This window comes from Corylus avellana, chromosome ca3, assembly GCF_901000735.1.
Source record: "Corylus avellana chromosome ca3, CavTom2PMs-1.0".
NCBI classification, from domain to species: domain Eukaryota; kingdom Viridiplantae; phylum Streptophyta; class Magnoliopsida; order Fagales; family Betulaceae; genus Corylus; species Corylus avellana.
This window is the reverse complement of record NC_081543.1, coordinates 11,025,072-11,051,430: the sequence shown is the minus strand read 5'-3', so window position 1 is coordinate 11,051,430 and position 26,359 is coordinate 11,025,072. Positions and strand designations below refer to the sequence as shown.

At 36.0% G+C, this 26,359-nt stretch overlaps 3 protein-coding genes across 4 annotated transcripts; 2 read left to right on the top strand and 1 right to left on the bottom strand.

Annotated features, from left to right (window-relative positions):
- The first annotated feature begins 260 nt into the window (after nucleotides 1-260).
- On the top strand, nucleotides 261-11,272 carry LOC132175194 (protein BREVIS RADIX-like). Of its 2 annotated transcripts, XR_009439397.1 has the most exons (8): nucleotides 261-590; nucleotides 814-909; nucleotides 1,904-2,048; nucleotides 6,561-6,964; nucleotides 7,445-7,574; nucleotides 8,522-8,901; nucleotides 9,275-9,428; nucleotides 10,984-11,272. XR_009439397.1 is itself a non-coding variant. In XM_059587062.1 (7 exons), exons 3-7 carry the CDS (start codon nucleotides 1,929-1,931, stop codon nucleotides 9,351-9,353), a joined length of 1,113 nt encoding a protein of 370 aa, XP_059443045.1. In that variant the 5' UTR covers nucleotides 261-590; nucleotides 814-909; nucleotides 1,904-1,928; the 3' UTR covers nucleotides 9,354-9,833. The 2 variants fall into 2 exon arrangements, 1 of the variants encoding a protein (XP_059443045.1); XM_059587062.1 differs by lacking the exon at nucleotides 10,984-11,272 and having other exon boundaries at nucleotides 9,275-9,833.
- Nucleotides 11,273-14,272: 3,000 nt separating this feature from the next.
- LOC132173690 (cyclin-dependent kinase F-4) lies at nucleotides 14,273-21,571 on the top strand. The gene is made up of 19 exons (XM_059585258.1): nucleotides 14,273-14,413; nucleotides 15,175-15,432; nucleotides 15,512-15,563; nucleotides 15,659-16,234; nucleotides 16,323-16,401; nucleotides 16,483-16,551; nucleotides 16,635-16,724; nucleotides 16,822-16,960; nucleotides 17,343-17,445; nucleotides 17,528-17,580; nucleotides 17,677-17,743; nucleotides 18,105-18,213; nucleotides 18,514-18,579; nucleotides 18,811-18,879; nucleotides 18,997-19,060; nucleotides 19,153-19,269; nucleotides 19,962-19,993; nucleotides 20,904-20,982; nucleotides 21,101-21,571. Exons 4-19 carry the CDS (start codon nucleotides 16,227-16,229, stop codon nucleotides 21,319-21,321), a joined length of 1,365 nt encoding a protein of 454 aa, XP_059441241.1. The 5' UTR covers nucleotides 14,273-14,413; nucleotides 15,175-15,432; nucleotides 15,512-15,563; nucleotides 15,659-16,226; the 3' UTR covers nucleotides 21,322-21,571.
- Nucleotides 21,572-21,792: 221 nt separating this feature from the next.
- LOC132175925 (mechanosensitive ion channel protein 10-like) lies at nucleotides 21,793-25,782 on the bottom strand. The gene is made up of 6 exons (XM_059588021.1): nucleotides 24,780-25,782; nucleotides 24,440-24,695; nucleotides 23,011-23,134; nucleotides 22,617-22,910; nucleotides 22,323-22,525; nucleotides 21,793-22,237 (listed from the first exon to the last, which is right to left on the bottom strand). The coding sequence occupies exons 1-6, from the start codon at nucleotides 25,768-25,770 to the stop codon at nucleotides 21,991-21,993; spliced, it is 2,115 nt and encodes a 704-aa protein (XP_059444004.1). The 5' UTR covers nucleotides 25,771-25,782; the 3' UTR covers nucleotides 21,793-21,990.
- Between the last annotated feature and the right edge of the window lie 577 nt (nucleotides 25,783-26,359).

The window sequence follows — 26,359 nt, the reverse complement described above, 5'->3', positions numbered from 1 at the left end:
TCCACATCACAGCCAATCAAATCATCCCACGTATTCACGTACCCACACACGCTATTAGATCCCCCTCCGTATACATCACCTAGACATGTGGACCCTAATGTCCTCCCTGCTCTAGACCACTTGTTCAACTTAACGGTTTCCATTTAAAGAACACTACACATTTTCCGTCATCTTAACGGCAGACGCCGACGCCGTCAAGTCCCCTCTCTATATAAATACTCCAACAACAAATTGTTCTCTTCTCTTGTCTGTACAAATTTTCCCATTTTTCGGATTTCATTTCGTCACGTAAAATCCGGAGCTCCCTGCCCGAGACTTCTCCTTTTTGAACATTTCGGATTCCAATCCGATATATCGCCGGCATTTCGTCCCGGCGATTGTTTTTCCTTTCTAAATTTAGCCGGCCGGCCTCGTTTAATAGAGCAGAGAGCCGTTCTTCCGCTGTTTTTCACGTTTTTTTTTTTTTTTTTGGCTCGGGGATTCTGATAGCAGCAAAGGAGGGAGGGATTGGATTTTCAAATTTTTTTTTCTTGTTTGGCTTCTTTCTGTGCTCTGTTTGGAGCTGGAGAAAATCAGAGCAAGATCACAAGGTAAGAGCCTGAATTTCCTTTTTCTTTTTCTCCCCCTTTGTGTTGTTCTTTTTTGAATTCCGTTCGGTTCGGTTGCTTTTTTTTTCCCAGAAACCAAACAGAATGTCACTTTTGAACTGTTTTAAACATTTTGTGATTTGCTTTTGCAATATTCATGGTTGAGGGGATCACGGATTTCATTTCCATGTGAGTGAATGAATGAGAGATTGCAATTTGTTTGCAGGGAAGAAAAAGAAGTCTACTCTTGTGATTGAGACTTTTGGAGGAGGGTGCTGAGGGCTTAGGGAGACAAGAAGAGAAGCTGTTGAGTTGGCCTTGGGTAAGTCGTTTTCGTATACAAATTTTGCAATTAAATAACGCCAAATTTGATGCTCCTTCTCATGTCTCTTTGTCCACTCATCCACTGCTTTCAGCCCTCGACCACCAAAAGAAAATAAACACAGAGAGACAGAGAGAGAGAGAGAGAGAGTGAGGGGTTTTTAGTACATATTTTTATCTGTCCAACCTGCTTTTGGAATTCTTGGAGAACGAGGAGTGATGTGATTTACGCAAAAGCAAAAAGAAATTTTTTATTTATTTATTTTTGTTTTTTTTTTAAATTTGGATTTGTCAGAAACTTCGGCTTCCAACAGCCTTTGATTCTTTAGTGGGCTAAAGCGCACAAACAAACCAGAGTCGGTCGCTATAATAAGACCACTTTCAAATTATTGACTCGCTATACATCCTTCCTCACTTTCTCAGTCTTCTCCGATCCCGAGCCTCTTTTCTTTTGTTCCGCTTTACTCTTTCTCTTCGGGACCAACTTGTTTTCTTGGAAATCAAACAGAGGAATAAGAATAGAGCTCAGAATTTTGTTTTGGTTTGGTTTCTTATACTAATTGTTTAATTAAAAGGGGTGGGTGAAATGGGGATGTGGCAGAATGAACCATTTTGGTCTGATAAATATAGCGTACCTTCTAACAAAAAAAAAAAAATAGAGTGTACCTTTGTTATTTATGAGGTGTACGGTCCCATTCAAAGAGTCCTGAACCAAACGGTAACAATTTGGTCAAATTTACCCTTACCAAATTTGACCCAGATGGGCAAAAAAGTAATTTGAGATAAAGATGACTTTGATTCGTCGAAAGAGAAAATTTGTACAGTCCCAAATTCAACCGAAGATGGCCCTTATAATAAAGTGGTAGCTTGTACATTCCACTTCGTTAAAGCCATGAATAGCTTCTTTGACAAATTTTAGCACTATTTCATCGGGGCACAAAAAAAAAAATAATAATAATTAAAGAGAAAAAGGAAAAATCTTTGTTTGTGTGCAGGGGCGAAAAGGGAAAGAGGGAGAAAATGTTTACGTGCATAGCATGCTCGAAGCAGGGAGGGGATGAGGGAGGGGAAGAAGGAGGAGGAGCGCGTGGAAGTGGCACGCCAAGTACAAAAGAAGCCGTCAAAAGCCTGACAGCGCAGGTTCCTTATCCTACACCCTCACTCGCTCTCTCTCTCTCTCTCTATCTCTATCTCTTTATATATTTCTATATCTATCACTGTTTGCCTTCGTCCACAATCTTTGCTTTTTCGGTATCTTTTTCCACATTTGTGAAAACAAACAAAATCATAAACCCATAAGGACTAAGGAGGCCAGGGTCGAATTAATATGGGTGGGGGGCGGGGGGTGGGGACCACTGTTTGGCATCTTTCACGCTTATTAGACATGTACGTGCTGTTGTTTTAGCATTATTATTATGATAGAAGGATTTTTAGATGCTACTGTTGCGTGTGACGCACTATAGAATCTCCTTCTCCTCCTTTCAGTAGGTTTCTGTCACGTGCGACTTTTGACTTGCCAAGCTAATACCTTCCCTTCCTTTGAGGACGAACTACCAAGAGAGTGTGGTACCTCCTATACCTATCACGTTGATGCATTTATTGTATATTTTTTGAATTATAATATATTAAAAAAATTGAAAACCAAAATAATTGGTAATTACTCCTTGGAAACCCATCAAAGGATTGTTTTTGGCGGAACAGATTCTTTCCGGTTGATTTAAAACTAAAGAATATTAAGTTAGTTATATGTGAAAGATATTTTTGTCTTTTCACTTTTTGACTCAAATATAACTAACGAAATATTCTCTAGAAAAAATCCTAATTTGTTTTTGGCTGGGGCTTTGGAATTGGGTAAGGGATGAAAAAAATTGGGTTAGGGTTTGGCCAAATTGGGGAAAATGATCCTATCCATTTTAAATGAAATGGAGAATATCTTGTCTTGTAACTGGATACTCTCAATTTCAAATGAAATGGAGAGGATCCTATTCCTCATATTGGGGGAGAACCACCCCCAATGGTCATGGCCGGGTACCCCATCTCCATTCAATTTTTAATTTTTTTTTTAATGTTTTTAATATGTTTAGGTTTTAGTTTTCTAATTCTCTTATTTTTTAAATTTTTAATGAGGCATAGAAAAATTTGTTTGTTTTTTAAGGGCATTAACGTGGATTTCTATCAATTTTTGGACTGAAGTACCATTTTAATTTTAGCCATAAATGAAGTATCATTTACGATACAACATAAACCTTAGATGAAAAGAAAAATAAAGTTGTTAAACCAAAGGAGATCAAATGTATTTAACCATAATTTAAAAGAAAGCGGTGGGGTTCACTTGTTCCAAACAATCTAAAATGCAGAACACAATTTCTATATTATTCCAATAGCCCAACAAAAGGAATCACAATCCCTAATTCCAAGCAAAACATGAAACAAAACACCCAATTTATTATCCATATCCGGTCTATGCCTTTTACTTTTTTCTTGGTCTTTCTCTTTTTCATTTAATTTCAAGATTGTTTCGGATATGTTATTGATCTGAATCGGATCCTTTCCAATAAATGGAATAGATAGTTGGGAAATCCTACCTTATTTATAATTAATGGAATGCCAAAACTCTCTTCAAAGCTAATTGGCTTTGTTACTCTATGGCACACACTAGAATGGCCACGTTCATATATATATACATATACTTATGTATATGTATGTACGTGATCCAGGAAAAAAGAAAAGACAAGAAACAAGATCAACACAGAATCCCCTTCTTTAAGGGCGCCCCCACCGAAGATGCCCACATCTGCCTAATTTTAATTTCTTTGGGATTTCCACACTAGTGGATTCTCTCTTTTCATTCCTTTTATTTTCCCATTATAAGACGTAGCTCCTACTCGTTACTTATATTTCATTTTAAGAGAAATTGCTAATTTGGTCATCTAGTTTTGAGGTTGTGGTAAAGAAATTTTTGGGATTGAAAAATAACATATAACTCCCTGTGATATGCTTGTGTAACACGCAAATTTCAGTCTTTTTTCAACATGATCATCATAAAATTATAAATTTACCCTAAAAAAAAAAACAAATGGAACAAAAACATTTGGGCCGGGTGGTTTGGCCACCCACTTAAGCCGATTATGGGAGTTGTTTCCAAATTTGATTGTTGAGGGTGGTCGAACTATTTTCATGGCTACCCAAGACTCCGGTGTTGATCCAATTTTTTTTTTTTTAACTGTTTTTTGTGTTTATAAATATAGAGTAAATTTGTAATTTCATAATAACCCTGTCAGTAAAATGGTTGGAATTTATAGGGATGAAGTTATTTGTTGCACAAATATACCACATAGTTATTTGTCACTGCCTCAAACCAATTTAGCAATTTTCTCTTCATTGTATATTTTAGTTTTATTCATTTATTTATTTTGTCATTTTTTTTCTTTTGCTAGATAAGTAGCTGAGGCTATTTTCTTATAGAAACTGTAAAATCTAGTTGATTCTCTGGAACCAAGAAAAGTTTATGCAGTTAATGAGGTGGGGGTGGATGTCTCTGTCTAGAGACCTATCTATATATTAGTTTGAGGGGTTTTATTATTATTATTATTATTATTATTATTATTTTAATTTTTGCTTGGCAATTATTCTCACACACCCAACGGGATTTCGAACTTCGACCTTAACGACCATCCAGTAAATACTTCAGTGAAAATATCATGTCGCCCATCGACTTTTATTAATTTGAGGTTGATGTTTGGTTTTTGTTTTCAATCTTTGGTTTGTTGGTCCAAGTCTTCCTACACTTGTGCTAAGTAATTTGCATATCTAGATTTAAGATATAAGAATATTATTCAACGGTGAAGCGACTATTGTGTGGTGGAAGAAATGATAGTAATGGTGTTTTGTTAAGTAATTGCAGAGCGGAATAGTGGGGATATGGGAAAAGACAACACACACATCAAGAAAAGACTTGCAAGTAAATATTCTTTGGTGACCCACCACTGAATTCTGGTCGATTCCACAATATTTTTAGAACATGTGTGATGTGGCATAGGAAAAGGGAAAGATGGTGAATGATACCCCGACCAATGCCCAGGCCCTAGCAGAAAAGTACATATTCATTTCAGATTGTGTTAGACTGAAAAACCTTGACTACACTGTTTACATCCCCTCCCTTTATTTTATGAGCTATAAATTTAAATTAGTATTTGTAAAATAAATAAAATAAAAATTAATTTTTACTGTTACGTTATCCTAATTGTATAGCAGTTAGATAGCATTACTTCTTTCTTTTTTTTCTTTTTTTTTTTTTTAGGATTATTTGAGTAATGCTAGAAACCATATTTTTATCCTACTATTATCTCGTCTTGCTAACGCGACAATGTCAATTAGCTCTTGATTTTATTTGATTTTATTTTTTTTAATAATAGTTGATTCAAACACTAATTGACACTATTACTTCAAGTAGAATAGTGGTAGAATAAAAATGTAGTTTCAAACATTACATACGTCCAATATAAGCCGCCTTGAAGCAAAGGTCATTTTAAAAGACAGTTATAGCCTTATACTTATGTTGTACCAGTCAAAAAACTTTTCCTGTCACTGTTGTCTCTAGCCTGCATTTTGCTATTTCATTGAAAAGGACCTCCATACTTGCAACTGGTTAGAAGCCACGTCACGTCTTTCATATATATATATATACTCTGTACTAGTTTTTGTGCTTTTTACAGAATTACCTCATCATTGTGTTTTTTGAAGTAAAAAAGAAAAGAAAGAAAGATAGAATCAGCACCCAGGGTAAAGACTTAAATTAAAAGGAGCCGGTGTCCTTTGGCCTCACTGGCATATTTTGTAAATATGACGAGTAGAAGACTATTACGAGGTCCATTTACCCTTAAGGCAGGGGCAAGTTGCCTTACAATTATAGACCACCTGTTCAATTTATTATAACTCATGGACAAGTGACCTTTCATAATGCACCTTTAATTCTGGACCATGTATTTCTCAGAAGTTTTAAGACATACGTAGCACTTGCTTGAATGCTCTCAGTTTTAAGCTGGATCCTTGCTAGTTCTGCAAAGCATTTGACATCTGTATATGGAATTCATCAATGGAACATCAGGCAATTTGTAATTGTGCATTTATAAACTGCTAGTGGATAAAAGGATCATTTCAGTAGGTAATGGTCGTGTTAAATCTTCATCTTTAAACGTTGAAAATCTTTCTTCCCATTGATGTCTATAGATCAAACTTTTCTACATGCACCCCTATCTTAGCATCCAGTCTAAATACTCAAGTAAAAGGAATTGCATTGTGCTATTCACAAAGCAATTGGAAGAATATGTCCGTTAAATGGGGACAGTCCTTCCAATAAGTACATATACTTTCATCTTTCAATATAAAGTGTGTTTCTTTTACAACAATTCTTTTTTTCTTTCTTTCTTTTTCTTCTTGTTCTTTCCAATCTTCTCCACTCATATCCTACCACAGAATTTTGTACATCCTAGTATTTTTTAACAAAATAATGTGAGGATTTTGCATCCCATTGTTGTTTATGCATGAACATCTACACGGTGCAGAGGTGTGTTATTATATTTAGGCTACATCGAGTGCCAGTGACACATTCTTCTCAACATTCGATTAACCATGGATTTCAATAATGTGCAGATCAAGGATATGGCACTGAAATTTTCTGGTGCTTACCGTCAATGCAAGCCTTGCACTGGCTCCAGCAGCTACAAGAAAGGCCAGCGGCCTTACCCAGACTTCGATGCTATTTCAGAAGGGGTTCCATACCCCTACCTTGGAGGTGCAAGCTCAAGTTCAACACCCGCGTGGGATTTTACTAGTGGCAGTCACCACCCTGCTGGAAGATCAGACTCAAGATTTACAGGGGTATTGAGAGGTGACCAGACTCCTGGTGGGGCATCTGTATCGGCGCAGTCTTGTGATGTCGTGCTCGAGGATGAGGAGGAGGCTAAGGAATGGATGGCACAGGTGGAGCCTGGTGTTCACATTACTTTTGTGTCCCTTCCTAATGGCGGAAATGATCTTAAACGAATACGCTTCAGGTATGATGAAGTTCACTTCCAGCATTAGCAATTTTATTCCAGTTGAATGAAGTCCAGTTATCTTTTCCTTTTATTTTTCATTTTTTAGTTTTTTGCTCCCTTGAGTTTCCTGGTTTGCAAACAAAATGAGTTCTAAATTGTTCATGACTTTGAGATGTCTAAGAGGTCTTGGAAATCAACCTCTGGAGGACATTTAACTTTGACCCCTTTTTCAGCCCTAGCATGGCCTACTGCCAGCAATGGTCCAAAGGCTTGTAGCTCTCGTAGTTGATTAGTCCTGTCTCTGACTGTGTAATGTATGTGATAGTTTTCTAACCACTGGGCCTACTTGAAAGCTATAGAAGCTTTCCAGTTCGGATATGAAAAGAAATGGACCTTTAGGACCCCAAATTTCTTAAAATATCTTCAGATTTTGGTCACTGAAACATAATTGCACTGTACAGCCATAAACTGACATATACTTGGTATTTAAATTTGAAGCCGAGAGATGTTTAATAAATTGCAAGCACAGCGATGGTGGGGTGAGAATTATGACCGGATCATGGAGCTCTACAATGTTCAGAGATTCAATAGGCAAGCTCTTCACACTCCCCCAAGGTCTGAGGATGAGGTAAAAAAAAAATTTATTTCACCACTTTCGCATGTTTAACCAGTGGACTACATGCTAATAAATTCTCCACACAGTCTAGTCATAAAGTTTTGCAGTCCATAGCTTTAGCCTTTATGGAATTGTCAGTTCCATTACCCAAAGTAACAAAATTGCTTTTCCTATAGTCATGTTCAAACCCTGTCTGTGTAAGAACACTGAAAGTGGCCTCTCCATGGACCTGCTCTTACATGTGAATTCTTTATTTCTCTTTAATTGTGAACATCGACCTATAATAGTCATGAGATAGACTTTTTGGGGTAATAGATCATGTGATTTTAATGAAATCCTTGACCACTGCCAGAGCCTCTGTTTTGTTATTTTCATTGCTAAACATGAAACAGCCAATGAGAAATGGGAAGACATATGCACACTTGGGACCTTTTAAAGGGATTTGGTTGAAGATGCTATTTAAGAATTTGTAAATATAATTACTTTATTTCTCTTTACTTATAATAAAAAATTAAAAATTAAAAAAAAAAAATTAAAAAAAATAAAAAAGAAAAAAAGAATTTGTAAATATAATTATGTTTCTCCCAATTTTTTTTTTCCTATGAAAACCAAATTAAGCATTTAGGTATATGCATTAATCTTATTTTCTAAACAGACTCGTGAAACAGTCACCTCCGTACTACTTATTTATTTTATGTTTTCTTTTGTTAGGCTAGCCTTAGAGTTGTTTGAGTAGTAATAAAGAGCAAAACTTAGTGTAACCGAGTGAATCAATTACAAGTTAAAACCTTTTCAATCCCAAAACGTGTTCAAACTTCCTTATGGTATCAGAGACAGGTTATGTATGATTTTGATTTCCCATTATGTAAATTAATAAAAATATTTGTTTCTCTAGTTGTATTCCTGATACCTGACTTATAAATCTCCCATTACTAACGGATGCTTGTAATGTTCAACAGCAAAGAGATTCTTCATACTCAAGGCTGGGATCAGCAAGGGAAAGCCCTATGGGTTCATCATTGAACAAGGAGTGGACACCAAGGAACTACTATAGACCTTCTGGAAGTAAAGGGTATTACCCATCTGACCCTGTGGACCAAGGTGGCAGCTACCATTACAATGCAGGCTCAAGTACATTTGGCATGGGTGGCCCTAAGGGAGAGGCATCATCTATGGATGCATCTCGGACAACGACCTCATCTAGGGACGAGGCTTCGGTTTCAATTAGCAATGCAAGTGACCTGGAGACAGAATGGGTTGAGCAAGATGAGCCTGGGGTGTACATTACCATCAGACAACTAGCTGATGGCAGTAGGGAGCTCCGGCGTGTCAGGTTCAGGTAATGAAATGAACTTATATTTACTTAACATTCCTTGTTAGCATCATTTGGTGGGTTGGTAGCCAAGAAGACTGAGCATAAAAAAGATTTATGAACCTAATGAAACCAAAGTATTAACTTGTGAACCCCAAACATAATTTTCTTTCCCTTAACATAGTAACAATTTTCAGAAACCTCCTGAAAATGGTAAAACTGATATGATTTTTTTAGCTTGGAAGCAATTCCTATTGCCTTATGATTTGAGCCTTTAAGTTTAGATAGGATAACTCCATCCACAATACAAATTCATATAAAGGCAGTTTGTGGCATTTATTAAGATCTCTGTCTTCTGAGGTGAGGCAGCTTTTGACAGCTTCCATTTTTATTTGCGCAGCCGGGAAATGTTCGGGGAGGTGCGCGCAAAGCTGTGGTGGGAAGAGAACAAAGAGAGAATACAAGCTCAATACCTTTAAAATTTTGATCCAAACGGCATACATTACTACAGATAAGATTAAAGAAGTCAGGGTGCATCTGGATGTCTCAAACAGGTGGAATCATTTAAAACTTGGTTTCCTAGAATGTAACAATACGAATCCATACTGTAATGGAGCCTTTATAGAGAGAATTGGAGCTAGCCTCCGCAAGTAATGGTTAGAAAGTACTTCATCAATCAAAAACCATCTGTGCTATATCATCACTTGTGGGGGTGATGGCTCCATTTTTGAGTAAAGGCTCGTTTCAGTGAGATGTCCTAATGGGTCCTTTTTTGTCCTTGTCTTTGTTCTTATGATTATTATCACGATTTAGTGAAATTCTTTTGGGCCTCCTTTTTCCCTGTTTAAGACATTTCGAGTCTTTGGGCATCATAGGGTTATCTGGCTCTTCATTTAGATATTAAAGTTTGTTATCTGTAACACAAATTCGAGAAATGGAATTGAAATCATTCCCAGTCACATATATAGAGCTATCCTTTAAGAAGGATACCGTTTTCCTTCAAAAGGGGTTGAAGGCCTCCCTAATTCAGTTTAACAAGTTGACATGTATCTAAAATGCATGTTATTTTGACTTTATCCATTTAAAACTATGTAAAAGCTGAATAATGAGCCTGATTATATCCTGATTCAATTTAACAATCAAGGACACATCATGGGGAAAGTTCAATTTCAATAAACTCATGATCGGGCAAGATATGTGTATGTATTTTTACCCTCGATCAGAGGGTTATTGTGACTAGTGCAACCACTTACGAGTAGAGTTACCCTTACTCACATCACTAGTTGATTGGATTACTAGGGATTGGACACAATCGGACAACTAGTGCATGACTTGCTTTACACGTTCACTAGGGGACCGCGATTGCATTAGAACACAGGACGCACAAACCCTACTGTGAATGGGTGAATGGGTTAAGGGCATGGGTATGTATATACATCAGTGAGATTTTTTTACCTTCCATGTGATGTCTTATTACTTGCACTGAATAAGGATTCAAATATACCTTTGTGACTCGCACTAAATAAGGGTTTATTGTATAATTGAGTTTCACTCGAGATTATACTTACTAAGTCGTAAACTTAACATTGTGTGCTTCAACTTGTAAAACATTCATGTTTTATAGAGGACCCTTTGAGGATGGTGTAGAGTGACCCGAACTCAATATTGACACTTAGAGATCTCATTGAGCTGTTGCACCCATGGTTGGCAATTTTGGATGAGCACGTTATTGAGCTAGATGACTTGATTATGATATTCTTAGTGTTGTGCTATAAAATCTTTGGATAGACCCTTTTGACATTTTAGTTTATATGAGACTTGTGACTTTTTCAGACTATTGTGTATTTGGTGACTTAGCTTAACGTTTGGTGTATGATCAATACTGATGATCGATTTGTGATGATACTATTATGTTTATGAATTATGGTTATGTTATCTTGAGATATTTATGGTTTAAGTAATTTTAGTAGTTGTTCTGATTTAAATTTGAGTTGGGTATTTTACTTGTTTGGTTGAAAAGAAAAAAGATATATTATTTCTGCTGCAATTTTACCTTATGATGAAGAGTTAGTGGTAACACTTCAGATTATTTTTTGCTAAATAATCTAGGGGTTCTACAGTCTCAAAGCGAATCCATGCCCCTGCTACGTCACCATAATAGCCAACAACGGGTCCATTCTAACAATTGCATGCACAATGGAGTATTTGTTGGCCACTACCTTTGTCCCATAAACCACGTTCGCCCCACGACCATGTAGGAGACTCCGTGTTGATAGGATGCTCTCCAACCAAATGGTGCCACGTGTCCCCAGTAGCAAGTATGTTCCAAAGCCTTTTTCTTTCTTCTCCACATCTTCATTTGTCTTCAAGAATATTTTGCTAACTTGGACATTAAGGGCTCGTCTGTAGTGATGCAGCTTCTTAAACATGCCTCAAGGATGGGGCAACTACAATTGTTCCTTTTTTACTGCACAAAACTGATGAACATGTATTTATTATATAAAAAATATATAATTTTATAAACGGGTTAAGTGGGTTGACCCATTTATAACTCCAATCCATTTAAACCAAACCAAACCCGAATTCTCTAATTTTATGTAGTTTTTAAATTATGTAAAAAATTGTTAAGTCATAATAGTACTTTTCTAGAAGATACATTCCAAATTCCAAAAGTAGGCATTCCTTTTCCGTGCGTGTTATACCAAATACAGCGGTTGGATTCGTGGCGCCACCTAATTGAGTGCAAATCCAAAACACACCACCTCAGCAGTCAGCAGCCACCGAATATTCCATTTTTAAATCCTCAACAAAACTCTGTCATGACTCATCCCCTTCACTAATTTAACCAAAAAATCAAATAAATAAGTAAATATATGATAGAATATGATGCCACCCCACTCCCCCACCCCAAGCAACACATTTTTTGGTCCCCAACTCTCCGCCGCCATACATCCTTGATGCAATTATTATTTTATTTATTTATTTATTCTAATTTTCAGAAATTATTTGGTGGAAATATATATATATAAAAGGTGTATCTAGTCCTTAAGAGGTAGTTCAATCGGTTGGAACTATGCCTAATAAAACGAAAATCACTAGTTCGAATACCCATTTTCCTCTTGTGCGGACATGTCAAAAAAAAAAAAAAAGATGTATTTAGGCTTGAAACATCTACATCTCATATTTTAAACAGTCGTCTTTTTTTTTTTCTTAAAAAAAAAAAATTATGAAAACCCACATTTGATTTTTCTCATCTTTGCATATGAAGCATCAATCTTATTTTATTAATTTCTCTCTCTAAACTTTGAGAGAAATTTCTTTGAATATTTTCAAAATGATTTTCACATTTTTATTGCATCATAAAACGAAAGTAATTTTTTTTTTTTTTTTTGTGGAGTAAAACGTTACTCCAACAATGATTGGTTGGTACCTAAAAAAAAGAAAAAAAGAGTGGTTGGTCTGCCGACTCTGCCCCAGGCCGGCCCCCCCACTGATCATGGGCGTCAGCCATTACTCCAACAAATTATTTATTTATTTTATTTTTTAGGTCAAATTGATCCAAATAACATGTTAGCGTCAAATTAATGATAAATATTGATTATGTTGGATGCAATATCTATTCAAACGGATTGACTTTTCGTACCAAATGTTTTTTTTGAAAAAATAATTTTTTTTTAGTAAGGGACTGTTTGAGATTGTGTTTGAGCAACTTAAAAATACTTTTAATACTCAAAAAACCCGTTTGAAGAAAAAAAAAGTATTCGTTTGATAAAAAAATTAAAATTGTTTTTAAGGGTCTAAAAAGCCTAAAAATAGCCACAGAAAAAAAAAAAAAAACTTTTGACAAAAGCTTAAAAATGAAACTTTTTATCAAAAAAACTATTTTTGACTTATAAAGCCTGTTTGAGATTACGTTTGAGAAATATAACTTTTAAGTCAAGAAAAGCTTTTGGGTAAAAGCTTCATTTTTAAGCTTTTGCCAAAAGTGTTTTTTAGTCATTTTTAAGTTTTTTTGACCTTTAAAAGAGCTTTTAATTTTTTTATCAAACAAATACCTTTTTCTTTCAAACAGATTTTTTTAAGTATTAAAAACATTTTTAAGCCTCTTAAACGCAATTTCAAATAGGTCCTTAAAAGCTCTATTTTTCAAACGCAATCATAAACGAATCCTAAGTAGATAAATATCTGTAATAATTCAAATTATATATATATATATTAAAAAAAATATAAGTTGACGTAATTGTTAGATTATTGTATCGTGTAGATCACGTGCATTTTTTTTTTCTTTTTTTCTTCACGTGCATGTGTTGGAGGAGCATCTGAGCAGTTAAAATGTATTAATTATAAAAAAAACAAACAAGCATTGTAAATTGCGTTAAGAGTGTATTAATTATAAAAACAAACAAGAATTTTCTATTAATACTAATCTATTCTTTTTGAGAGCTTGTTGGAATTGCATTAAGAGAGTAATTAGTATTTAAAAAGGTATGCCAAACAAAAGTTGGTCTAATTGGTAAATTTTTTATTTTATTTTATTTTTTTTATAACTATTTTATCGCTTTAAAAGCCTTATTTTCCAATGCAATCTCGATATCACTATGACTATGAGCCTTCCCATATATGGGAATATACAACTAACAACACATTACACATGCTATCACAAACGACAACATCAAATTATAACTAGGGTCTGTTTGGTTTTACAGGTTAAAAAAGAGAGAGAGTTGATTTAAGTGTTTGATAAAATCGTAATATAGCTTTTAAATTGAAATTTGGTGTTTAAAATTGTGTATTTTTAATAAAATCGCACTTCATTGCCTTGGATTTAAAAAAAGTATTTATTTATTTTTTTAACGTTTTCAAATAGTTTTTTTTTTTTGTTTTTAAAATATTCTCAAATAAGACACCTTTTACAATTTTGTTTAAAAATGCTATTTTAATCTGAATAATCAGAAGCCCAAACGCTTACATCAATTCAGAGCTTTCAATTATAATTGTAATCATTAAGTGCAAACCAAATATCAACATTACAAATAAGATAGTTTATTAATTTTTTATTGCTTTATTTCTTTTCTTATTTTAAATTCGAAAGTATCTAAACTTAATTATTAAGCGATTGAATTATAAAGATCTCAATCATGCAGCCAAAATTAGAGTTAACAACGGGGTAAAAAAAAAAAAAAAAAAAAAACAACAAACAAACAAACAGAAAGAAAGTAGAATTACCGCGTATGTTACCGTTGTGATTAAAGTTAAAAACGGAATAACCTTGCGTTGGCCACGTGATGGGTGACCAACCAGCGGGCCATCATGACCGTCCACGTAAGCAAAGAAAAACACATTGCAGCGTAGAAAAGCCGGGCCGAGAGAGCTATAAAAGTTAGGTCAAGGAGTAGTAATATTTATTCCTTGGCTGTCACGGTGCAAAGGTAGATCAGATTTTTGGGGGAAAGGCAATTCGGCTGTAACCAGAGAGAGACGCTCTGGATTCCACCTCATCCCGTCCCTGGCGACGGTTCTTATGCCTCTTGGCTTTCAGGTCCTCTCTCTCTCTCTCTCTCTCTCTCTCTCTCTCTCTCTATATATATATATATATGGGTATGTTTGTTTGAATCAGATCTGATGTATTTAATTGATGAGGATGTTGGGGGGTTTCGGAAATACCGCAGTTTTTTGCGATAATTAAACCTTTGATTTGATGAAACTTAGATATTACGAGGATGTCATCGCTTAGGGTTAGGATTTTGATGCGGTATGTTTTTAAGGGTTATGAACTGGTTTGGATTGTTCTGAATTTCGCTATTGAATTGTGTTTTTATTTATTTTTTATTTTTTTGTGTGTGAATAATTTCAAGGATTTGGTTTGATGGATGAGGATTTCTGGGAATTGAATTGGGGTTTTCGAAATTACCTATTATTATTGTGTTTTTTTTGTTTTTTTTTTTTTTTTTGTGATTGAATTGCAGGGATTTATGATCAACGTTGTTCGCGTGACTTAGATATTTCGTGGATTTTGTTGCCAAGGGTTAGGGTTTCCTTATGATATGTTTAAGGGTTATAAATTGGTTCAGATCTGGAATTGTTCAATGGGTTTCAGGGTTTCGTTATAGCTTTATGTACATGGTTGATTGCAATTGTTGTGGCTACTTGACTTATTACTCGTATTGTTAATTTGAGATTGTTATATGCGATTGATTATGTCTAATTATTTATTGTAATATGTACAAACGACATTGTTTTAGTACTTTCTGCATGATTAGTATCTGCTCTGAGCTTGAATGCTATGAATCTTCATATCAGGTTTCACCGGGCTTGGATTTAAGGAACTTTAATATCTTTCTTAAGATATGGAGCAAGTGTGCTTCTGGTCAAAATGCTACCAGTTCAGGGTTTTTTCGTTCCAGGAAGTGCTTGACTGGAGGTTTCTCGTCGTTGGAGATTTTCTTCTGGTTTCATTTGTTAATTGCACTTAGTAGTCAGATCTTAAATGAATATTGCAGAAGGCGTAATGCCAGTTTTTTCTGAGATAGGTGTTGGATCTTTAGTGCACTTGTATAAGTAAGCTCTCTCTCTCTCTCTCTCCCTCTCTCTTGGGCCCAAGTTTTTGTGCGCAATATAACAAATTTTTATTTGATAGTGCATTGCTGATACGCCATCCAGTCAAAAATTTTGGGAAAACGTCTTCCGGGGTACAGCACTTATCATTTTTTTTTGTTTACTTTATATTTGTGTATTCTAACTCTTTTAATATTGCTCTAACCTTGCTAATCCTTTCTTTCCACAGGGTTAAAGTCTGCCAAACGTGCTTGGGGGTTGCTTATCATAGTTGATATTAGATAGGCAATCGTGTTGAATCAGTGAAGACTGACTGCATAGTTATTTGTTTCATCCTGCATCCTGATGGGTACTCTTTAAATTGACAAGATCCAATTCTAGCTGAAGATTCTGCAACAACTTCTACATAGTATAGATGAGGTAGCTATTAGTTAAGTTTTGAACCCTTGGGTGACTATGCTTTGAGCTAGGGGATCCTTCCTATTTGTTAGATCAATCATTTCTGGCTGGTTCCTTGATTGGCTTCAATATGTTCTCTGGTATTTGTCCTTTCTTATCATATATCGTGTGCTACTGTCTTGAAGTCGTGGGTTTAGCAATAAATAAGGCTGTGCAGCCCGCCCATCACAGAATTTCTGGTCTTCTGCTATTGGATGTTGCTGGAGAATATTGATGGTGAATTCAGCTGGACCAGCAAGGCAGTATAGTGTTTTTTCTACTGAAGATAAATGCTATTTATCTTTTGTGTGTTCTTGTACTTTCCTTGAATAAAGAAGAGCTGCTTTTGTTCCGGAAGAATGGAGAGGTGAGTTGGTTTACTGCAGTACTTGCTTTTTATGGTGTTTGTGTGATGTTGTGTGGATTGCTTATACACGGGTTTTGGTCACTTCTAGGTTCAACCTAATTAAGGAAGTTGGTGATGGAACATTTGGGAGTGTATGGAGAGCTATTAATAAGCAGACTGGTGAAGTTGTAAGTGTTTTAAGTTTTCATTTCAACTAGAATATTTAGTAATATTTTTTGTGAAGTAACCATTTGTTCTGTTTGTGACAGGTTGCAATTAAAAAAATGAAGAAAAAGTATTATTCATGGGAGGAGTGTGTAAATCTGAGAGAAGTGAAGGTAATATGGTCTGCTATTTTTCTTTTTACCTATTTCTGGCTTTGCTCTATTTCAAATACATCATAGATTTCTTCTTATGGCAGTCGTTGCGTAAAATGAATCATCCAAACATTGTCAAGCTTAAGGAAGTCATTAGAGAGAATGACATATTGTATTTCGTGTTTGAGTACATGGTTAGTGGCATTTCTGTCCTTGACAATTGCTTGTTATAAAGAGTTGATATTTAATTGGTTATTTACTTTAAGTTGCTGAATAACATTTATACTTCAGGAATTCAACGTTTACCAACTCATGAAAGACAGAGAAAAGCTTTTCACTGAATCTGATATCAGGAATTGGTGTTTTCAAGTTTTTCAAGGTCTTGCTTACATGCACCAGCGTGGATATTTTCATCGCGACCTTAAGCCAGGTAATTGTTTATGTTGGTGGAGTAACTCGATTGGTAGAAGAGAAACCAAAGATATTTCCAAAATATCTGTGGAAGAACATAAATACCCTGTTGGCTTTGCCTTTTTTCTTAATAATTTGTTATTCATCAAAAACATAATACCCTGTTAAGTTTATAACAAATCAATTCATTTTTTGTGGGCTATATTGTGGAAAGATATTTTTGAAAATGTAAGGGTGCATTTTGTTTCATAAAAAAATGGTGCATTTATTATTAGATTAGAATACGTTTGAATTTTTTCCTTAACCATGCATCTTTTTTCTTTTTGTATTTGCGTATTTTTCTTTTGCTGCCAGTTTCGTTTGTTGTAGTTTACAACTAATACCTACAAACTTTTTTGCAGAGAACTTGTTGGTCACGAAAGACACAATCAAGGTTGCTGATTTTGGTCTTGCTCGAGAAATCAACTCGCAACCACCATATACGGAATATGTCTCTACACGCTGGTTGGTGTTTTATTGTCCTTGTATGGACCTCTGCTTGTACATTTCATGTGGTATATTGGCTTCTAATATGTGTATATTTCAGGTATCGGGCCCCTGAAGTGCTGCTTCAGTCATACCTGTATAGTTCTAAAGTTGGTAAGTTTTGTTGTAATGAAAGTGTGGTTGCTTATATAGATGCCAACTGTTCTGTTGATATAGTACTTACGAATTTTTATGTCTTTCAACCTCTAGATATGTGGGCAATGGGGGCAATCATGGCTGAATTGTTCACTCTCCGTCCCCTTTTTCCTGGTATTAGGTACGTGTATTTTATTTTCTTAAAATAATATTTGTTCGTAATGGCTTTTTTTACATGGAGAGACTTGCCTGGCAATCAATTATGCTGATTGATTTGATGAGGGATAAGGGCTGTTTCTAGATGTAAAGGGAAGATTCTACTAGGAAGCATATAAATATTTTCCAGATGCACTTTTTCCTTTATTTATTTTTCGATCAGTAATTGCAAGTTATGTACTCTTTCTGTGATATTCTTTCTTTACCTTCTTTTCTTTTTGTATTATGTTCCGAAGCTGTCAAAAGGTGTAATTTTTTTTACGATCTGAAAATAAGTTTGATAAATATTCAGGTAGTGAATCATGTCTTCTTTACTACTATTGCAGTGAAGCAGATGAAATATACAAAATATGCAGTGTTCTCGGCACTCCAACTAAGGATTCATGGGCTGATGGACTTCATCTGGCAATGGATATTAACTACCAGTTTCCTGAGGTCAGTTTTGCATTACCTAACAACTCCTTTGAGGAAAGTTTCGATGTTGGCACTTGATACTTTGTTGTTTTTATGGAAGTTAAAAAGTTAAAAATCCTCAACTGTTTCAAGTTTGCAAGCCAAGTGACTATATGTAATCCCATTATTTACTTCCCTGTGAACTGCTAAGTTTGATGTTATTTATTTCTGAAAGTACATGGTTTTTTGAGTTTGTATCCCTTGTGTGAACAGCGGGGTCTAATGTTTTACTTATTCCAGAAAGTAAAAAAGTTTGATATTGTTTGTAATTGGACATTGCAGTTTGCGGGTGTTCATCTTTCTGTATTGATTCCCTCTGCAAGCAATGATGCGATCAGCCTTATTACTGTAAGTACCCTTGTATGGAGAACTGAAGCTGTTTCCTTCTGTCTGTTCCTTTAGTAAAATGATTATATTATGTTCTTTTGATAGTTAAAACATAGAGAATTTGAACTCCTCTATTTTCCTTTCTATTATTATATAGTTCTCCACCAGTTATAGACTTACACCTTGTTCATCCCCCCCCGCCCCCCTCTCTTCCCCTTTTGTCCTTTTGATTTTTCTTTTTTAAAACATCAGTCACTTTGTTCATGGGATCCATCCAAGAGGCCAACAGCTGCTGAGGCCCTTCAACATCCTTTCTTCCAGGTAGCAATTCTTCTTCATGAATCTGTGCAGTGATCTTTACTTTGAGTTTTGAGTGTGATATGTGTTAAGTGTTGCTTTTTAATAAATATTGAAGCTGAACTCCATTTGTTGTGGCAGAGTTGCTTCTATGTTCCACCATCCCTTCGTTCCAGGGCTACTTTCGCTAGAACACCTCCCTCTGGTTTGTCTCACTTCACAAATTGCTAAGTATACCAATTTCTCTCTTGCTTTTCAATAAATATGCAGGAAACTAACTTGATTGCTTTGCTGCAGCTGGAACAAGGAGAGCAATGGAGCAGCAATCTGGTAGGAGACATTCAGTGGCCTTTTCTAGTTCAGAGTTCACTAGAAATTATCCTTCTCCTAAGTTACATGCTTCTTTAAGCACAGGTGGCTATTTGAATTTTTTTTGGAATTTTAAATTATATGTGTGTCTTTTTTTCACTAATCTTTTTTAATTAGAAGTGTGATTAGTGGTAGCTCTCTTGTGTGACAATCTTTATATGTTGTGCTAAATACACATTTTGGGACATAGATACTCATGAGTAGGATTGGATAAATTCCAAACATATAGTTCGCTAGTATCACCAAATGCAACTGTAAGCCCCCCTGCAGTTTGATACATGAATTTGCAAGGAACTTGTAGGTTTCTGCTACATCAACTTGGATAATTCAATGTGCTACATATATGCCTTGAATCATCTATTACATCAAATATTGAAGCACCAAACTTGTGGTACATTATTCCATAATTGTATACCTTTTAATCTGATGCAAATATAGTAGTTAGATAGCATGGATAGTTATAGGATTCTCAGTAGTATCAGACCAGAGAAATTGATGCAAATGCTGTTCAAAGCAGTATAGCAATTGATATTTTAACCTATTGGTTGATTCACATGTGTTGGTAGGCTTTTGGCGTACACTTCCTTCCTTGGTTTGTACAATCCTAGTTCTTGGTTTTTCTTTTTCTAGTTTTTGTGGGTGTAGCTCAAGAACAACACTTATCTGTAAAATATGCTTTTCTTTTGAAATTATGGGGTGTGGTATATATTCTTATCCTATCCTAAATGGTCTTACAGGTGTGCAACGGAAACTGGATTTGGTTAACCAGGTAAGATGCTGAAAGCTTTCTGATTCACTTTGTATGATAGGCGCATAGTTTTGTGTTGCCTACAGTTATATTTAATGTTCATTCTTATTTTACATTTAGATTATAATGAAATATGCCTTGGTAACCCCAAGGGGCTCTGTGGTTGAATAGCCTGGGACTTTTGAGTATGCTTCTCATGGTCTTGGGTTTGAAACCTACCGAGTGCAGACTGTTTCTTCTTTTTTTTTTTTTGGGGGGGGGGTTCGTCTCTTGAATGAACCAAGGTGCACTTGCGGGAAACTCCTTGCCGAGGGCCCTGTGCACCCCTGGGATTAGTCGGAGCGAAGCTCCGGATACCCGGTTCCAAATTAATAGAAAAAAATAATAATAATGAAACATGCCTTGGTTAGGTTAGGTCATGTCTTCTTTTTATTCTGTATAGCATGCCTGTGGATCTTTTTTTGTTTTGGAAGGACAAACAGGCAACTATAGCCAAACTGATTATGTAGGGCCATCAATTTTGTGTATGGTCTCATTTTTTGGGTTTGATTGTGTTAACAAATGTTGCCCTCAAAAGTTGTCCTCAAAAGTTGTCCTTAGGAAGCACTTCCTAGTTAATAATTACATGGGCAAAGTTAGTCTCTATATTTAATGCAAACTACCAGCACTAGCTTATGTGGCATTGTCCTGCAGAGCTTTAGTCTCTTTCTCTCTCTCTCTAGAGAGAAACTTTTATGTTCACATGAAAGTTGATTGTCTAGGATGCGTGATTTTTTCTTGGAAATTAAATTTTGCAGTTGATAGTTGAGATGCTTGATAATTAATATTTATACGAAGATTAGTGAGTGAGTTAGATTGTTGCAGTTAACATGGGAATATAAGCATAAAAGAGAAGTTTTGCCAACTCCTTTGTTTCTATTTTTGTTTGAAGGATGCAAGTAAGAATGACCAATCTCTAAAGAGCTCTGTCAAACAAGCAAGATATCGGCCACCGGGAAAGAACAGCCCGAGTAAGTATCTTGTCTCTATTGTGTTATAGCTTTATTATTTTTTATTTTTTTTTCACTATTTTTGTTCTGTTTATCTAATATGCTGTGACAATTAACTTTGAATACCATTGGTTTTCAGTCTCTATGAATCATGGAAGGACCACCCGTGGAGTTTTGGATTCGACTGAGAAGTTGGCAAACATGACTCTTGGTCCTCGTAGGCAATATGTGGGGCAGCAGCCTTGCCCCCCTCCCATGAAGGCTGGAGTGAAATGGAATTCCGGATCTGGCGACATGCTTCTCAGGCCTGCCAAAGACATTCAGCAAGGCAGAACTTATGCGAGGAAAGTTGTGGGATGAATAGGAGGCATGCTCTTTGATGTCGTATGCATAATACTATATATGTAATATGTTTGCACCTGCAGTGTCGGTTGTTTTCTGCTACTTGATGTTTTAGAAACACAAACCTTGGATGTCGGTCCTTTTCATTTCTTTATGTTTGAGATATTGGTCTGTCCTTGTGCTATGTTACATGCTCTCCTGTTGGAATATTATGTTTGTGGCTCGTTTTGTTTTTTTACATAGTAGTGCTGGTGCTTTTGATTGACAACTCTATTTAGGTTATGCATGATTATTTCCCAGAATTATAGACCTGGATTTGGTTCTCTTAAATCTTTTTGCTAGATGCGTAAAAAGAACAGACCAGGACAATTAAGGTGAAAGAAAAGGAGCCAAACGTTCACTTGAAATTATTATTATTTTTTAAAAAAAATAAAATTACTGGAAGTTTTTCAACAAAGATCATTTTATGTTGAAAGAAGACGACTTTATTAAACATATCCACGTAAAACCCAACCCAACGCTCAGTTAAATTTTTCGTAGCAGGAAGGTTGAAGGCACAAAAATACGAGTACGAAATACAAGAAATTAGTTCTTGATCCATGGGGAATTTATCCCCATGAGTAAATGTTCCATTATTTTAGTCTTAAGATAGAAATAAAGTAAAACATCCTGGCGTTGGCTTTGTGATCAATGGTCGGTGATTTTGTTGAGATGGACCTCCTGAGGAAGAAGACGATACTTAATATCAAGTGTCTCAAACATCTTCTTGAGCTCCAATATAAGCTCTGTCACCCGATTGTTTCGTTCCCCATAGTTCTGATGGTTGATGGTGTGTTGAACAGCCAAGCACATTTTCAGTTTGTTCACATTCTCTATTTCTTTCACGATCACCGAGTGTTTTGGATTCCAGTAATTTGGCTTGCTCTCTAAGTATCTGCAATCCCATGCATTCAACACCATCATTTATATATATATATAATACACAGAGAAATAGAATGGAAGGAATTTTTAGTACTTACGCTTGTATGGCCTTTTTCAGTGAAATAATAACCTCCATTGACGTCGAGGCATCAATGCTAAAATCAATACCATCAACCATCTCCGGGCTTCTGTAAAAGTTACTGATCGGCTTTGTAAGCAAAACTGAGTTGGGGTAGTAAATTTTCTCATTGTCGTATCGAAGGAAAACAGTTGTCAGAATGTTCATCTCTTCCACAACCATCTGTATATATATATAAAAGGTAGAATTAGACGATGAAGTTTTTTAGAGTAGACCAAAAATATTTTTGGTTGAGTTAACTTAAATCAATCACCTGAACACCTTCGACTACGCAGCGGTCTCCGATGTCGAAAGGGTGCATGATGAAGACGAAGATGATGGACTCGAAAATGGTCTTGCAAGTGTTCTGAAATGCGAAACCCAGTAGAACCAGTTGGGTTATTACAAACAAGACAACTTTGCTGTTGGCCAACTCCATCACCAACAGAAACACCACAAATATTATCACAATCACGATTGAACTTGCTAGCTTGTGAAGCTGCTGCACTGCTGTCTTGGTATCATTCAATGAATGTGCCAGAGCTTTTCTTTCAAAATATGCTCGAACCTAGCAGTGATTCATTAATTGCAAGCAAAATCCATCATTAGATCGATATCACCATTTTCTTTTATTTATATATTTACTTTCAAAAGCTCTGATCACTTACCACCCAATTCCTGAATGAAGACTTGGAAATCCTTCCGGTCTCAAGGGCTCCTTCAAAGAGAGGAAAAATGGTATGAATCTCAACCCTCATCAGAAATCTCATCAGATCTTCCTCTTCAATGTACCTTCAAAACAATCACATTATTGGGATTTGAGATTTGGGTCATCTAGAACAAGTTGCGGAAAAGGAAGATTGGGCCTTTGAGATTCCGACAACGCATATGGGCTAACGTGTTCAACCTAAAACACTTGATTCCATGTTTTATTAATGTTGACATGGACAACTTGAACTCGTCCAACTCAAGGAGACTGGTATTGAATTAGTGGCACTAATATATATATATATATATATATATATATATATCCTGCTTATGATTAATGAGATGAACACGTTTTTATATTGTTGCAATGCAATTGCAATGTGCGTGTTGTAGTGGGATAAACTGCATGCCCATGAGAGTGAAAATGGTGGTCCTGCATGCACCCATCTAATCTGGCCAGATGATACCCAGTGGACACCTTACAATACATCCACTGAAATCAGTGGGGGTGGCCGGGGATAAAGCCGTACCACGTGCTTATTACACCATAATATCCCAAAAGAAAGAGCTGATATATATGTTGGTGCTGTACATGCGACCACCCACAATAGCTGGTCTGCACAATTCTTAGCCGATGCTTGTGGTGGTGGAAATACTCTGTAGTCCACTTATCATGATCATCATCACCCTTCACGTTTGTCTCTCGTAACTTCTTAAATTATTGCAGGGCGGTTGGCATTTAATGCCAAATGGAAGAGGGGTTAATATCGGAGACATTTCTTACTTAGAGTTTGTTACCATATATTATTTATGGACAAACTATACCTAATTCGGTCGAAAGACAACATGTGACAGAATCATATGAAGAAGGAATAACCCCTAGCTTTTACTAATGGAAAAAATGATCATCAAACGTTCATTTCTCATTGAGATTTGGGAGCGAGTTTGACAAGGCTATTAACTGACTTAAGTATCTATGATATCTCCCGTCGGCTCACCCTAAGAGGCCTTTAACGTAAGTTGTTTTAGTGCTTTCACGTTTTCCTTAACGTGGAATTAGCAGTGCAAATTTCAACATTATAAACAAATAAAAATAAAAACAATTTCTAAATTTCTAAATGTGAACCATAATCAATACACATTAATTATGAAGAAAAAACAAGTTGTGAAATGTCCAACTTAGTTGATTATGAGATGATGCTAATTTTTTAATTGATTATTCTCCCACTTTTATCACATTTCTCTACTCTCATTAATCGAGAACCCTCAACACATAAACGCCAATGTCAAGAATTAAGCTAAATATATATATAATTCAGAATTTATTAAGGCATAATTTCAATTTCATGCAACTCATAATTAAATTAAGAGATACAGATGAATTAGTACTTGGCACCCGGTTTGGCAACGTTCTTGAAAATCCTTCGAGCGCAGCTCCTGGCCTCCCACTCGCTGCTAATCTCCGACTCCGCCTTCCCAAAACCATCAACAGTGTTTGAAATGGTAGACAATTTGGTCGACCTCACGTAGTTTATTAGCCTCTTCACGCTCCACGTCGACATCTTCTTCTTCTGCATGCTCAGCTTCCTCAGCTTTTCCAAATCCATTTTCCTTGACCCCAACTTCTTCGACTTGAATATACTCCCTGTTATAATAATAATAACAATATAAATTAAACAATTAAATTCGTCTCTTAAATTTTTAAGATAATTAGTAATTTTAACCGTACCCTCTTCCTTCCACTTCCCTGGCATGGACTTGGACAGGTGGCGGAGACGGTTATCTTGATGATCATGATATTCGTCCATCAATGGCTGACCCGACAGAGCCTCCAAAATGTAATGGTGGAAAACGCTTTCTTTCATCCGATCGAAGTAGGTTGCGACGTGGAATGAGGAGGCCATCATTTTCACTAGGATAATCTTGACAAGCCAAATTGTTGCTGCAACGAGTACAGCAACCAGCGCCTGGAAAACTTTCTCCAGCATTTTGTTCTCCTTGTGGACTTTGGCGTTGAACATTAGCGTCCATGCAAGCAAAACAAGACCCAACCAAACGCAGTTTTGGATGCTCTTTCTCAGCCCGTAAACGAAGTACAACACTTTCTCTCTAAGCATGAAGTTTCTCTCGATTAAGAAGACAAAGAATCCGATCACCCAACCAGAAACCAGCCGGCCGCTGAAAGTCACCATCACCATCAAGCACCAATTCCAGACCACCAAACCCCACATGCTCTTGTTTTTTAAGGAAGTTAAGGTGAGGGAACAGATTAAGCATGTCATTATGGTAATAAATAGTACCCATTCCAGCAAGAGCCTCCACTGCAATTTTCGCTTCTTCTTTGGAGATCTTCTCGGTTTTCTTGTTTCTCTATCTCCATCATCATCATCATCTTCTTCTTCATCCCATGATTCGTTATCGTCGTCGTCAGTGGATGAAGGGTTTTCTTCAAACAGAACGGGCTCTCTCATGTCGCCGGATTCCGGGATTATCTTGTATGCAGGTGGATGGTTGAACTCTGCCAATCGAGATTTTGGTTTGGAGAAGCTAAGACGGCGTAGGGTTTTGGTTCTTGCAGGGTTTTGAGTGACCTTTTGATCATCTGCGGATGTCTGGTCCTTGAGCTCGGCAGCCATTGATGGAGCTCTAGGATTTTGTTGGTCCAGGATGAGAACAACCTGATCGGAATTTGATGATCTTTCCATCTCTTGCTGCTGCATTTCTCAATAAAAAAGTTATCAACTCTAGCAAGTACTTTCCAGAAGCCATGTCCTTGAGAAGTACATTATATAGAGTAGCAAATTATTTACTTGTTTCCTTGCTTTTTTATTTACCCTGTTTTTTCTTTTCACCGAGGTTCATTTAAGTGAATGATAAGAATGAAAATGCAATTAAGATGGAGCTGATAGAGATAGCAAATGAAGAATATATGCAATATAGGAAGATAAAAGATAGAGCAAACTCAATTGCATTCAATTTGTATTAATCCAAGCACAATTAATTACAAGTATCTCTAAGAGCTTCAATCACTTGGTAAAAATCAACTTGATGAAGGGTAAAGATACGCTTCATCTACGCTATTATTTAACGACTTAAGGAAAATGTTAGCCACATTTACGCTATCAGTTTAAAAGAGCTAATTAATTTGAAGCTTCATATATAGAATTACTTATAGAGCTTAGTCTTACTTAATATAAGAAAATGTGAGACTAATTAACACCCATGAGTACATTTATAATCAACACACTTTATGCGGGCTATTCATCTTTCTAATATAAGATTGAGATGTGATATTTGATGATGTCATCT